Source organism: Mastigoproctus giganteus, chromosome 2 (assembly GCF_048544385.1).
Source record: "Mastigoproctus giganteus isolate SK-2022 chromosome 2, ASM4854438v1, whole genome shotgun sequence".
NCBI classification, from domain to species: Eukaryota; Metazoa; Arthropoda; class Arachnida; order Uropygi; family Thelyphonidae; genus Mastigoproctus; species Mastigoproctus giganteus.
Window position 1 is genome coordinate 156282212 of NC_143576.1, and position 15413 is coordinate 156297624.

The following is a 15413-nucleotide window of genomic DNA, read 5'->3' on the forward strand; positions in this document are numbered from 1 at the left end:
CCACTTCTCTCTCATTAGAATTATAGGAACTTTTATGGATTTTTTTTTAATAGTGGCTGATTTAATCAGGTTTTTGGAACGAGATTGCATGCTTTCTATCTCCTCTGAAACTGGAGGAGGGGGGTTGACCCCGCCAAACAAGCAACTCTACCATAGGATACATGCAATTTCCAGTTAACTCGACGAAAATTTCAAAATGCAGTATCGCTGTTTAGACAATAAGGCAGCAACGTTTCGTAAAAAGATCACGCTGAAATTTCCCAATAGTCTCGCATATTTTTCCTTCAGATCAGCCAAATTCAGAAGATTATCCACTAGATAATCTTCTGAATCTAGAAAAACCTACCTAGGATCATTTTTTGATAGACCTATTGGAGGCATTACTCCCAACTGGTGGCCCAGGTATTTTCAGAAGTTGGGATAAATCTGCATTTCTGATATGGCTTCAGAGTTAAAATCTTGTGGGGGCGGGGAGAGGAGCTGGCACTGGTCGGACAAGGAGTGAAATATGCCCTCCATGCCGTATACTTTCACATCTAGCTTTTTTTTAAGCAGATGGGAAATCAGCTACAACTCTGGAGTATCGCAGTACATTGATTGTTAGTTCAGCAAAGAAGAAGAATGGATAGAACACTTTCTAGGCGACAAGAGCACAAAGTATATAAAATTTTAGGGCTAATTTTTGATATTTTAGTATTAGCCATATAGTATTAGCTTGTTGTTGCACCAGCCAAAAAAAACAAGAAAGTATGTGTTTCATTCCGCATGTAGTTGTCAATCCGCTGACCTTTTAACTGAATTTCTATAAGCTGCCAGCCTTTACTATCCATGAAGACAACTTATACCAATAATTAGTAATTCATTGGCTGAAAGAAAACTTCCTATAATCCAGTCTAAGCCCCCTAATTTAAATTTATAACCCTTAGTTCTAGAATCATTTATAACAGTGAAAATTTCGCCTTTAATCATTTTACCTCACAGCTTTAGAGACTTCAATGAAATCTCCTAGAAGGTGCCTATCACCAAAGCTCTGTAGCCCACATTTCGCATTCTTTCCTCATATAGGGTCCCTCTTGTCGATTTTATCAAGCGCCTCGTCTGCCTTTGGACCTTTTCAAGAAGGCTCGATGTCTTTTTTTTTAACGTGAGTCTTCAAACATAGACACAGCATTACAAATACGATCTCGCCATTGCTTTATGCATTGGGATGATTATTTCCGAAGTGCAAACCTTGTAATTTTCACATTAAAACACAACTGCCAATTATTTGGCCATCACTGAAGCCTATCTAAATAGTCCTGAAAAGGTGTTAGTTGACGCTCATCATTAACCACTCTTCCAATGTATACATCATCTGAAAATTTTAACACCACCGCTGTATACCTTTGTAAATGACATTTAAGAAAATCAAAAGTAACAGTGGTCAAACCGATCCTTAAGAGACTTCACTTCCGGTACTAGCCCAATCAGAAGAGTAACCGTTAAGTACAGTTCGCCTACCCCTCCGTGGCAGTCGGCTAAGTCGGAAAACGACGATATATTACGAGTGTAAAAATATCGTAATATATTACAATCGTTTAAAGCGGTCTGGTTTCGATTCTCTTCGAAGAATAGAGAATATCTAATGTCCTCTTCAATCGATGTTGTATTTAGCGGAACTTAGGCAGAGGGAGTAGGGTTTCAGTGCCCATAATATGCAAATCGATTCTTGAACACACCCATCTACAGACAAGAATACACTTGTCTGGATATGGGCGACAAGTTCCGCCGTTAAAATAATAATTGGAATCTGCCTTTTGCCCTGTAGCCATCTTACATCCATCTGAGGATCTTACTCATGATACTAACATGGTCCGTCTTATAGCCAAACTCTCATGCAGAACAAAGTTGAATGCTTTGCTAAAGTCCAAATAACTTCCTACATCCGGCTCACAAGTGACTTTCAAAATAACTAACCAAAGGTCATGTACTTTTACAAAACCTTTATCTGCTGCTTTAGAATATCATTTCTGACTAAATGCCCTGTATTACATTTTAAATCATCGCCCTATCACTGAAGTCAGACTGATAGGTCTGCGACTACTAACTTAGCTCTTAGAACCGCTTTTATGGATTGGCGATACGTTGGCACTACTTCAATCCAGAGGAACCTCCTCGTCTAATGATGCGCCCATGATTAATCTTATAATACTCTTCCTCGCCCCCTTCTTCAATATTACTGGATTGGTGGTTTATACCTATAACTGGATGTTGTCAATCTTGTGGGGGGGGGAAGGTTACTTGTCTTTAGGCTCGGAAATTTTTCGAGTAAGAAACAATTTCCGTAATTTTAATATCAGTACTCTCGCAGCTTCACCGCAAAGTTTCTCCTCGTCACGAAGGGTGTTTCATCAGTGAAAATCGATGCAAAGTACCAGTTCAGTTCATCAGCAACATCTAGGTTGTCTACAACTTTCCCGCGCCCAATTCGTAACGGTCCGATCAGGTTTCGTAATTTTAAAAGTCGGCATACGCAGATTTTCACTTTCCAATATATGAAGACCTGCGCTTGTCAACCTTTCTACCAGAATTAAAATGTTGCTTCATCAGTGAAACACATTTTTTACCGGACAGTTCATATCGTTTACTTCGTGTTATTGTAACACTTGAAGTTTGAAGGGGTGAGGAGCAAGCCTTTCTACACAGCAGTGTAGAAAGTTCTAATAAATGTTCGTGACGCGTAGCTTTCTTTAGTTACAAAAATGTTCAAGACGTTCGTTTCAAAAACCGAAGGAATGACAACTGTTTTTCAGAAATTTAAAGATTACATCAGGAATAGAAAACATCAAGAAATTACGTCTAAATCAAACATAACAATAAATTAAAGTCCTCTTAAGACTGTTAATTCTTCGGCAAGAGGGTCCTTATGGACTCATTTACAAAATCAGTCGCACTAAGATTTCCCTTGGGAATACACGGTTACAGAAAAATATATTGAATCTTTAAATTGGAAAAACACGGTTAATAAGATCCCGTATCGATTGCTCCACAAGATGATGTCATTTCTGACTCTCCTCTTCAGTCTCAAATTAGAAAGCCCAACGATGATTATACTTCTTCGAGCACTTAAAAAGTAAATTCGAAAGCGTACCCGGAATACAAGGGCACACTTTGTACCTTCTGACTGTAGTTTTCACGGAAGACTTTAAAAGAAATACTATGTATCAGGGTATTTTCCGTCTACTGATGCTTCAGAACCTTAGTTGCCTTGATGGAAATACAAAACAACCGAACTCAACCTGCTTGATAATTAATCACGACTTCCTTACATCAGCGATGGGATTCTTATCAATGCTTCCTCTTATGAATTATTTTCATAAGCTACCCTTCCGAATATAATTCGTAAGAGGATACGAAATGTGTTTCATGAATTATTATTTTCAAATAAAGTTCTGGGAAAAGCAATTAAAATGGACCAAAAAATCAACTAAGAAAGATGTTTAATATAGCCTAGCTGTGGATAACACAACTAAAGATTTCTGACAAAAGAATAATTCACCATGCATGAAAGCAAAAGATATCGATACAGTCTAGAGAATGTACGTGGAATGTTTGAGCTTATTTTTCTTATTGTTTTATATGTGAACCTTGCATAATTAATACATTTATTTTTGGATTCCCTGAATGTTTAAACCAGTTAAGCAGCAAGCCACGTAAGGAAAGGCATTTCTATAATCTGTCATTCAAGAACTGTGACAGGAGATCAAGATCGGCTTTAGGTATCGAAGAGTACCCAAAACACTTCCATTTGGAGCATACTTCTTCAGGGGCGAAACTATAATATGCAATCGCTTACTACAGTAGCTCGATGCGCTGCTTTCTTCACTTACCGTCTCGATCCGGCTATGCTAACGATTAAACAAGGTTAATCCTGGACTTGAACCTGTGAGTATCACAGTGGATACCATGCGTGGAAAGAGCCTGGATTCGAATCAGTCAAGAAGGGAAATATTTTAATGGAATATTTTCACGCCATAATCGAGTTAACCGGTCTTGAGCGAGAGAGAAGCTTTGAAATGGTGCGAGTTCAAACCTCCTTAGACTACGAGAGGAATTTTTTAAAGACTCACTCGCAGTTTAATTATCTCTCTCCCAGGCAGAGGTACTGAATTTTGATGAACAGAGTAGTTGCTCTGGCTGTAAAATAAAGAAATAATGCGGGGGAATTATTATTAATATTATTTCCAAAGAATTAGCCCTCGTAGGTAGCACCGTTGGTAGAATTGCCGTCCATTCACCTCGTGTGAAAGACTTGAGTTCGAGTCCCGTCGATGACGTCAGGAATTTTTATGGGCTTTTTTTCACAATGTGGCTGAGTTAATCGGTTTCAGGCGAGGGTAGCATGGTTTTTATCCTGGAAACTCGGGTTTTTCGTCCAGCAAACAGAAAATCGACCACAGAACACACGCAATTTTTTGACAGCATACACAGAGCAATATGGCCTTAGTCGCTGATGCTCCTCAAATCCTACTACAACAACAGTAGAGAAATTATAAGACTTCAATTCGAATACGGAATGATGTTTAATATTACAGTAAAAGAGTTTATTGTTCACGAAATCTAAAAGTGCAGTTCTAGAAATTGAATACCTACCTATACGAGTAGGCAGATTCCTTGATCCGCTTGCGTGGAAGTTAAAAATACGACGTGTCACTATAAAGCTCCTGTTTATACTCTGGCACGACCTCCAGGTCAGTGGAGTTTACAATAAATCATTAATACAAATGTTAATCGTATTTAGCAGTCACGTGCTTGAACCCCGGTCCACTCAAAGATCGCGTGCTACTGCACTCACGCTCCTGAAAACTCATAACTACATGATACATCAAGCTTGTAGTTATAAGTTAAAACTTATAAAATAAGTTAAAAAGCTATGTTAAAGTTATAACTTTTAATTAAAAAATTAAGATAAAACAACTTTATAAGTTGAAATTGAATTTACGAATTATTTGCTTTTTTTCGCCTTTAAAGTAGTTCACTTGAACAGCTTCTATATGCACCTGATGCTTCTCCTAAAGACAAAAATGTGCAACTTTCAGCAATTTAGAGTTAATTTAATTTAGAGTTAATCAATTCATGTAAACAGAGCATGCGAATAAGACGGAGAGCAATGAAAATATAAGGAGAGATTGGATAAATATAGAGTAAGCTCAAAATCACTTCTCATGATGAATTTAATTTTTTATTAGATTAATATTAGCTACTGACATGCAAAAATCCATGAAATGCAAATTTTATTTAAAGGGAACTTATAAAGAAATATTAGTGCTAGACTAGATATGTATTTTATGTAAGGCGACTCCCAATCGCTAGTTCAACTCAGCCGTGATACACTGTGATGATACAGAAACTCTACAGAAAGGACAGAAACGTGTGTAATGCTATGTTTGTGTTGTCGTGGCTCAGTTAGTCGTAGGCGTAGATAGCAAGGTTTTTCTCCCGGGCAACTCAGGTTTTTCGTCCAGCAAAACAGGCAAATCGACCTGATGCCCAACTACGCCACGAGGAGGTGAACCAAGCAATTTACGGACATAATACACAATGCACGGCAGATGAATTTAAATATTCGGGGGGGGGGGGGTCCTGATATAATAGTTTGGTTTGGTTTTTTATGTTTGCATTGTGCATAAGTTGTTATCTTGTTTGGTTGACCACTTTGCTACCAGGAAGCATCAAGCACCAGGGAGATTGTGATTGTTGTTGTAGGGTTTTAGGAGTATCACCGATTAAGCCATATTGCTCCGTATATATATTTTCTGTAAATTGCATGTGTTCTATGGTCGATTTGCTGTTTGCTGAACGAAAAACCAGAGTTTCTGGGAGAAAACCATGCTATCCTCGCCTGAGACCAATTAACTCAGCCACATTGTAATAAGGCTCATAAGAATTCTTCCCGTCATCAATGGGATTCAAACTCAGGTCTTTTCTACCCGGTGTGGGGAGAACGGCGATCCTACCAACTGCGCTACCCACCAGGGAGGAGCGCCCTGATGCCCATCTACGCCACGAGAAGGCGAGCCAAAACTGAGCGCAAACCGTCGAAAACTTAATGCGTCACGTACTGAAGGTCCAAACCATTCAAAAAATGGGTAAATCAAATAAAATAAAAATGATACAAACAAAAGGAATTAAGAATTAAAGGAATTTAAAAATTAAACATAAAAAAGCGAAATAAAATAAAATTAAAAAATAAAATAAAAATAACGAATAGATAGCAAACTACAAAATCCAGAAAAAATAAAGAAAATATAAAGAAAGATAATCACCTCGTTATCCCTGCTAGCAAAGTTTCTGTATATCATTGACAAAACCCTCATGGGTTTTGTCAATGATATACAGAAAGAGTTCTGAGCAGTGCAGGTAGCATGTCTGCACTGCTGAGAAATATCACGTCTGACTGCACAATTACCACCAGGTGTTTTTCATTCTCCACTACCCTGAGTTATTAGGGGACTCCACTAATAACATTAGTCCAAGAAGAGTAGTGCCCATTGATAATCACTCTCTATCTTCTTCCACGTAACCATCCCTTTATCCATAGCAGTAACTCGCCCTTAAAGCCACGCTGCTCCAATTTGTACAACAGTCTTTTATGTGTGACAGTATCAAAAGTAACACATATATAAACAACAGATGGAAATCAGTTCCAACAATCAACTACCCGCTCGCTGAAGGCAAACGTCCACACATCTATCCTGCAACCATCCTTCCTCAACTTGAATTTATGCCCCTCATGGGTATAGTCTCGGCAAATGAAAGAATACCATTAACACTTAGCACACTCAATCCATTTAAGGCATTAAATTAACACCTCAATCATATCTGCCTGCAATTACCTGGTCTCAAGACGCTGCAATTTTCAGAAATTGAAGCCTTTCCAAGTAAGAGCACCCTTTCGTTCCCTTCACCCGTTCCACCAGTTCTACATCCTTCCTAAAGTGAAGCCTCTAGACCTGCATATAGTATTCAAGATGCGGCCTAACCATGGCCTTTAATAAGGCCATGGTTAGGCCGCATCACCTCGTTATCCCTGCTAGCAAAGTTTCTGTATATCATTGACAAAACCCCATGAGCCGTTCTGGCAGGCAGCATGTCTTAACTGATCAGAGAATATCATGTCTGACTGCACAATTACCACCAGGTCTTTTTCATTCTCCACTATCCTGAGTGTAGTAACACACAGTTGATAGGTTACTCTGGGATTATTTCTATCTATGTGCAGTACCTTGCATTTGTCAATGTTAAATATCAATTGTCATTTCTCAGCCCATCGACCCAATTTTTCCAGATCTTGTTGTTGTAGCTCACCCTGCTGACTATTGTTAACCACTCTGTCAGCCTTTGTATCATCTGCAAACTTAGACATTAAGTCTGATATACCTTAATCAATATCATTGATAAATATTGAAGACAACAATGGACCCAGCACTGAATCCTGGGGTACTCCACTAATAACATTAATCCAAGAAGAGTAGTGCCCATTGATAATCACTCTATCTTCTTCCACGTAACCATCCCTTTATCCATAGCAGTAACTCGCCCTTAAAGCCACACTGCTCCAATTTGTTCAACAGTCTTTTATATGTGACAGTATCAAAAACCTTCCTGAAATCTAAGTATATGATGTCAAAATTATTTTTGACATCATATACTTAGATAGGCTACTATGATGCAGTGACCAGTTCCTTGGTCACGGCATCAGAGTAGCCTATCAGATTGGTTAGACAAGACCGCCCGTTGAAAAATCCATGCTATGATTGCAGGTCTGTCCAAATGATCCTGCGTTACTTCTTTAACCAGAGAAGCTAATAGGTCTGTAATTACTCATGTCGCCTTTTGATCCCCTTTACGAATTTGAGATATATTCGCACTCCTCCAGTCCATAGGAACCTCCCCCGAATCTAAGGATACTCTCATAATTATGGCTAAGGGTTTGCTTATCTCTTTTGGTGCCTCCCTTAACATAATTGGGCAGATTATATACGTCTCAGGTGCCATTTTTATGTCCATCCTCAACAATATATCGTCCACTTTCCATTCAGTTATCACAAGGTCATTTAGCTCCTCGTTAGAGCTTGATAAACTTTTGGCATCCCCTAAAATAATTCCTAATGTTTGAATGTAGATACAAAATACCAATTCAATTTATCCGTAACCTGAGCAAGGTCAACAATAGTTAACCCATGAACATTAAGTGGCCCAATGTGATTCATTCTCTTCCTTAAACTGTTAATAGTACTGGCATAAAAGTTTGTGCAGTTTTTCTTTGCATTCTTTTCCAGAGTGGTCTCATAATTTGCCTAACCAAAGAGTAGTATTTCGAAAGAAATGATAAAAATCATAGGATAGCGTTATCTAATGATTGGTTAATGTATTTAGAAGTGAATATTAATGCATAGAGTGAAAGTAAAATAAATATCAAAATAAGATGAGTTTAAAATAAATGTTGTAGTTAGGGATAATCGAAAACATTTTCATTATTAAGATTAAGTAGAGGAGTTAACTGAGTAGAAAATATTGAATTGAATGAATAATACGTCCCTTATGAATTATGCAAGATAGGTATTGCGAAATTTGGGTTTATGAATTATAGGTATTTTGTCAGGTAGGAACTGCAAATTTATGAATTTCAGTATGTTTTTATCCAGTGTAATAAGAACATAAAAGTAGAATTAATCGTGCAACTTTAGTGTGAACTATTTGATATTTATTTGAAAGACTTATTTCTTTCTCTGTTGAGAGAGTATGATTAGAGAGCATTTTAAATTGGCAAGGTTTTTGTTACACAGTTATAAGAACGAAATTAAGTTGGGGCAATACCGTTTTAATGATAATAAATATTTTCATTAGCTTGTTGTATAATAAATGTTTCATTATGCTATTTTGTGTGCCAGCCTCATTTGCTGATCAGATGTACACAGTTCTGCCCAATACACACTCAGTAATCACTGAATTATGACCAAACTGCCTAATGCAGTGTTGGGCCACCGTTCGCATGGAAAACAGATGTCTGAAGACGTCCGTAGGGATCTACAGCCATGCTACCTGCAAGGCTTTCCACAGTATAAGAATGAATAAAAATAAATAAATTTTCTGCTTATGCTCCGGGACAACCACAAGATCAGAGGAGTTCATAAAATGCAGAGGATATGAGAAACAGCACCATATTTAGCAGTAATGTGCTTGAGCCCCGGTCACTCAAAGCACGTATACTTACGACTACTCGGTTACGGCGTCCGTTAGATAATAGATGATGATATATGCGCACTTGCCGTTCCAAAGACTGTTTATATTTCCACAGGTGTTCGATTGGATTGAGATCAGGTGAATATTGAGGCCAATAAAGATGGACGATATCTTCACTGTATTCCTCGAACCACTCGTGCACATTGCGAGCCCAATGACAAGGCGCATTACATCGTCTTGGAAGATCCGGTTTTTGTCCGGGAAAAAAATGCAACATGGCAGGGTGCACAGGATATCCTAAGAGCTCCCGATAGATTTCACCAGCGAAACTTTGCTCCATATGCACCAGGAGTCCTAGTTCTAGTCTGCAAAACATGCTCTATATTAAGCAACCGCCATCACCTGCCTGAATAGTGAGTACCATGCACGATAGGTCCATGAACTCGTGTTGCTTGCGCCACGCATGAAGGCCTCCGTCAGCATATTGCACCAGGTATTTGAACTCATCCGACCATCACCCTTTTTTCCAGTAATCCAATTGGTGACTAAAATGTTTACTTTGCAAGCAGGCTCTGAAATACGTCTTGACAAAGAAGCTGTTTTAACACTTGTAATGAGGATTAACTTTTATCAAAAACAATTATTTAACAAAAGAAAAAAAGTATATTCATATCAGACTATACAGCTATTTCCTGTAACATCAAAAATAAAAGTAGCAGATATGATAACGAGTGACTTTTCTGCAGAAGCAACTTACGTAAATTCAAGTGGTCATGCATTAACCTAATTCTGAGGACATACTCGTAGACTGGACCTCATTTAAAAAAAAACAGTTATCGAAGTTTACTGTAGCTCAAAAAATAATAAATAAATTCAAAGCGTAGTGCCAGAAAAGATTCTCAAATGAACAAGAAATTGCTAACAATTTTGCCGATTATTCAATTTATATAAACTCAAGTGAAGTGCAAGGGCATCAAATGTTCAAATACAGGCCCATGTTCTTAGCAACTTCGATTTTAACATCAATATTCAGCTTCCGTATAATGTTTGGGGGGGGGGGGAGGAAATCCAAAAATTTAAGACAATTCTAATAACGAAAGCTCAGATTCATAGGTACATCAATAGGTACTGTATCTGATTTAGGCAAGCATTACCTCAAAGATAGCCGTCTTTTTAGCAATTTATATCAGACACGGTGGGTAGTGGCGGATAAGTACATGTTATTCTAACATACCGTGTATATGCATTTGATACCGTTTCGCACAAATTTCTTACCAATAAAGAGTATTTTGTAATTTTGGATCCTACTGATTCCATCAGGAATTATGAAATCCAAAATTAACTATTTAAACTACTAAAATAGTAAAAAATAATTATTAAAACATTATGTTTCCTTTACGAGAAAGCATAAATTTGCATGCAGTGGATCTCAGTCACTTGAGTTTGTCCCTCGTTTCAGTGTTTCTTTCTGTCTGGGACCTTTACTATTCGGAATTTTTATCAATGACCTTGAAAGCGTCAATGTCGATGGCGGAGTGCAGTTTCTAACGTTTGCTGAAGATATAAATTTCTATTCATCCATCAAAACTAACTCGGATTCAAGAAAAGTGCTGCAAACAAGAAAAAAGTCCTTCAAGAGTAATCCTGCAACATCTTCATATTTGCTCTGTTATTAATTAAAGTGTTAGTGTTGCTTCAGTCCAGTCGGAATTTGCCTCCCAAATTCAAGTACATTCAGAGCTCATTTAATCAACCAAATTGCCAGAGTAGGGAGGGAGGAGGATTATTTAGTGTTATTTTAAATTCACGCAACTTGGAATTAATCATTTGCTTTAGTAGATACTACTTCTTAGTAGCATCTACGCTAAAGCAAATGATTATTTTCAAGTTGCGTGAATATAGCGGCTTCATTATATTAACCATAAAGCAAACGTTAAATCTAAAAACTTTCTTTCATGTTCATACATGTTACCGCTCTTTTTATGTTCCATGCGTAGTTTAAAATTATGCATGAATATAAATATCGTAATTCGGATAAATGATTTATTACAGGTTAATAATGATAATAACTACTATATACATATAACTGAGTATAAATAGAAGTAAGATTAAAACTGATTAAATTAATACATACATTTTAAGTACAGAAGCTTTCAGCAATATTTAGCTGCTTTTCATAGCTATAAGTCATGAATGATGCCGCAATATGGTTACAATATCAAAAAAATAAATAAAATAAATAAAATTCTGTAAAATCCAGGTACATAATGTGTCCTGCCACTAGCATGTTTAATGTGTTTTGCATTTAAGAGTCATCAGCAGGCGTCAATGCTTAATTTTAATTTTCAGATATTAATAAAATTCATGAATAATAATATAACAATGTTTTTATTTTATTAATAATAACTAGGGACTTCGCCCCCTGCTCGCTTTTTCTACGTAAAATGTAGAGGTATACGGAGTAAGTCAAATCTTTTCTACGTAAAAGACACACCTGTCGATATCTAATCAGGAAATGACCTATGTAATAATTTACCTGTGCATTTTTAGTGCGCGGCATTCTCAAGGTCGAATAAATATCACGGTAAAAGTCCAGAACGGTGTACACCCTCCAACATGGCGGCAAGCAAAACAGTGGGAAAGCAGTGATTGGCCGATGCCACTGCTTTCCTCGCCCACTGTCCTCCTAGGATGTTTCCCCCCACATTTGCCGCTGTTTTTAAATCGGGAGCTCGTTTTCCCATTTTAAAACAGCGCGATAGAGCGATAAACATCCTACCTAAGCTAAGCTGCCCCTCCTCGACAACACAAAACAATTAGAAAAGGGAGGTGCCTTCACCTGTCAATTATCGCCGTCTCCCTCGCTTTCATCGAAGTACCTGCCGGTGTATACTATACGAGACTTCAGCCAATATCACTATGTAATTATTTACCTGCGTTTACATAGGTCACTTAGGAAAAGGCCTTTTGCTTCACGTTCCATAATACATGAGGAACATTGGACTAAAATATTTAACTGAAATAGTTATAAACTATACAAATATTTAAAATATTTATAAAATACTAAAACTACAGTATTTAATAATTAATTGCATTTGTAGTGACGTAATTGCCTCGCCCTCTTCTCCCATTGGCTCGAATAAATATCACTAGAAGTGAAAACTTTTTTAATGTATAGATAGATAGATTACATATCGGTTACGGAACGTATTGGTCTGTGATGACTAAAATAGGATATATAATTTTTACATTAAAGAGATTTTAGTTCACGACTAGAGGGTCAAGTCACATTATTATAACCACCTACCTAGTATCCAGAATATGCGCCTTTCGCAGCATGCACCTCAGCCAGCCGCCGTGGGAGAGACTCAATAAGTCCGCGGAAGGTTGCTACAGGTATCTGTGACCATGCAGACTGCAGTGCACCCCGGAGTTCCTGTAGGTTCCTTGGTGGAGGATCCATCCGTCTGATGTGTCGATCGAGGTGGTCCCATAGATTTTAAATGGGGTTAAGATTCAGGGAATTCGGTGGCCAAGGGAGTAGCTTGAAGTCTTCGTCGTGCTCCTCAAACCACTCACGGACAATTCTGGCAACGTGGCATGGCGTATTGTCTTGCTGACAGATATCATCGCCCCCAGGGAACACGGTCAGCATGTACGGGTGTACCTGATCAGCGACGATCGATAGGTAACCATTTGCGTACAGGGTGCCCTCCAGAGGTATCAGCGGACCCAAGCCATGCCATGAAAACATTCCCTGGACCGTACCGCCGCCCCTACCAGCCTGCTTTCTGTCAAGAATCGTGTCCGGGTGACTGTTCTCGGAGGTTTCATGACTAATACGCCAACGTCCATCCACTCGGTGGAGCAGAAACCGTAACTCATCGGAGAAGGCCATCCGTTGCCACTCGGCTGGGGTCCATTGTCGGCATTGCTGTGCAAACTGTCGGCGTTATTTGCGATGAACGGCCGTCAGCATGGGTGCTGTCACCAAGCGTCTGCTCCGGAGCCCAATGCGCAACAGGGTTAGCTGCACTGTCGTGTTGGAGACCTTTCTGGTGGCCCTACGGTTCATTTGGACGGCCAGTTGAGCAACAGTAGCGCGCCGATCGGTCCTGACCAACCGTTTAAGCCGACGTTCACCTCTGGGATCAATGGCGCATGGGGCTCCACAATTGGCACGGCGGGTCGTCAAAACTGTCCCATTCGTCCAGCCTTGATACACTTTCACTACTGCAGTACATGAGCATTTCACAAAGTCCACTGTTTCGAAAATGCTGGTACCCCTGGCCCGATAGCCGATGATCATGCCTTTCTCCAGGCCTGATAAGTCGCGTGCTTTGCCCATGAGAGAGGCTGTTACTGTATTCACGGATACCGACCATCAAGCCTTATATGCTTACGGCGTGTGAACTTCACACGTGCGCTGTATGATTCGCTAGGCGTGTGTGATATCTGCATTGGGGGGTGGTCATAATATTGTGACTGGACTTTGTAAATACATGGTTGTTCTATGTATTTTAATACTAAATCTATAGTTGTTCCATTACGTGTATTTATCGGAAGACATGTCCAAGTTGAAGAATGTTTACATAAATGTGCACCACTCTTTTCCAGCCTCATAGTTTAATTGTAAAGAAAAAAATTACATTCAATCTGAAAACACCAGGTGACTTGAAATCAGATGCGTTTTCGAATTAACGCATTTCCCAGTTTCCGAAAGTTTCTTTGTATCTTAACCTTAATATTTCTGTTTCTAAATTCCTTAGCTTTCCAACGATATGCTACACGTTCACATTATTACGTTAATTACGTGAGAAAATTTCGTTGATCACATGTTCATATTTTCCACTATCCTGCAAAAACTACTGCGATTTTCAGAAGTTTGAAAGTTTGTCCTCCAGTATAGAGCTAAGATGAAGCTCTGTGCAAAATTTCATTAAATTTGGCCCAGTAGAAGATAAATTAAACTGGAATAAATTTTCGTAACGCTTTTCGCATGACGGTTTTTATTGCAAAATTTTTAGAATAAAAAACAAGGAAAAACGTTTTTAACGTTAAAAAAGTGAGGGAATTATAGTCCAGTTTATACACAGGTCAGTCACAGATACACGCTTAATATCCAAGTAACGGGTGCCATAAGGAGGGAGGTAAAAGCGAGGAGAAATAGTAACGCCGCATACTTTTATGCCCCTATTTTCTCGCATGGATGTCCCTACATTAAATTATTGGTACTTTTAGTCCTGCTGTAACGTTATGTACATCAGTGTTTCTCAAAGGGTGTGCCGCAAAATTTTCCAAGTGTGCCGCGAAATCTTAAAAAAAAAATTAGCGTCGTTTTTATTTTAACATCATTGTCCGAATATTTTATTTTGGTTGTAAGAATTGTTTGCATAACACAAATATAATATAAGTATAAATAAAAAAATTGTTAATATTATTTTTCGTTCTATTTATTTAATTTAGAAATTTCTTCTTCTATGACTACGTAGGTGTGCTGCGAAATTTTTCTTCTTTTGAAAATGTGCCACGAGAGTAAAAAGATTGAGAAACACTGATGTACATGTATGAAGAGGACTTCATTTTATTCTGTTTTAAATCTCATTCAATATGTTATATATATAGCATAACTTATAATATTTAACAGACGCTGCATTGCAGATTATTTGCTAAACTTTGTACATGACTTGTAAATTTACTGTCTGGAATTATATAGAAAAAATTGTATTTTTCAGAACCCCAGTTAGAGGCGCCTAAACTTCCCCCTGTCAAGTGCCAATTACGACGTCATAAGAGCAATAGAAAACCAAGGACTCCTTTTACAACTCAACAACTACTCACTCTGGAGAGAAAATTTCGAACTAAGCAATATTTATCAATTGCTGAAAGAGCAGAATTCTCCAGCTCTTTGAACCTTACAGAAACACAGGTTAAAATTTGGTTTCAAAACAGGAGAGCAAAAGAGAAAAGACTAAAAGAAGCGGAAATCGAGAAGCTGAGAATGGCTAACAGACCACTGATGCCTAGCTTAAGTCTTGGATTTTCATCACTTAATCCCTTTTTACCTTTAGGATCTACAACATTCAACCATCATAACTTCATGCCGTCCAACAGAGGTATATTAGGACCTCAATGCCACCACATACTTCTTTAATTGATCACGATTTAAGTGCAAAATTAAAAAAAAA

At 38.2% G+C, this 15413-nt stretch overlaps 1 protein-coding gene across 1 annotated transcript in view; it reads left to right on the plus strand.

Annotated features, from left to right (window-relative positions):
- The window catches only part of LOC150089682 (homeobox protein MSX-2-like), a 59110-nt gene extending 43697 nt beyond the window's left edge, over nt 1-15413 (plus strand). The window contains exon 2 of the mRNA XM_090368729.1: nt 14961-15413. Coding sequence (XP_090224855.1) covers nt 14961-15379 — 419 coding nt within the window. The 3' untranslated portion in view covers nt 15380-15413. The remainder of the gene's footprint in view (nt 1-14960) is intronic.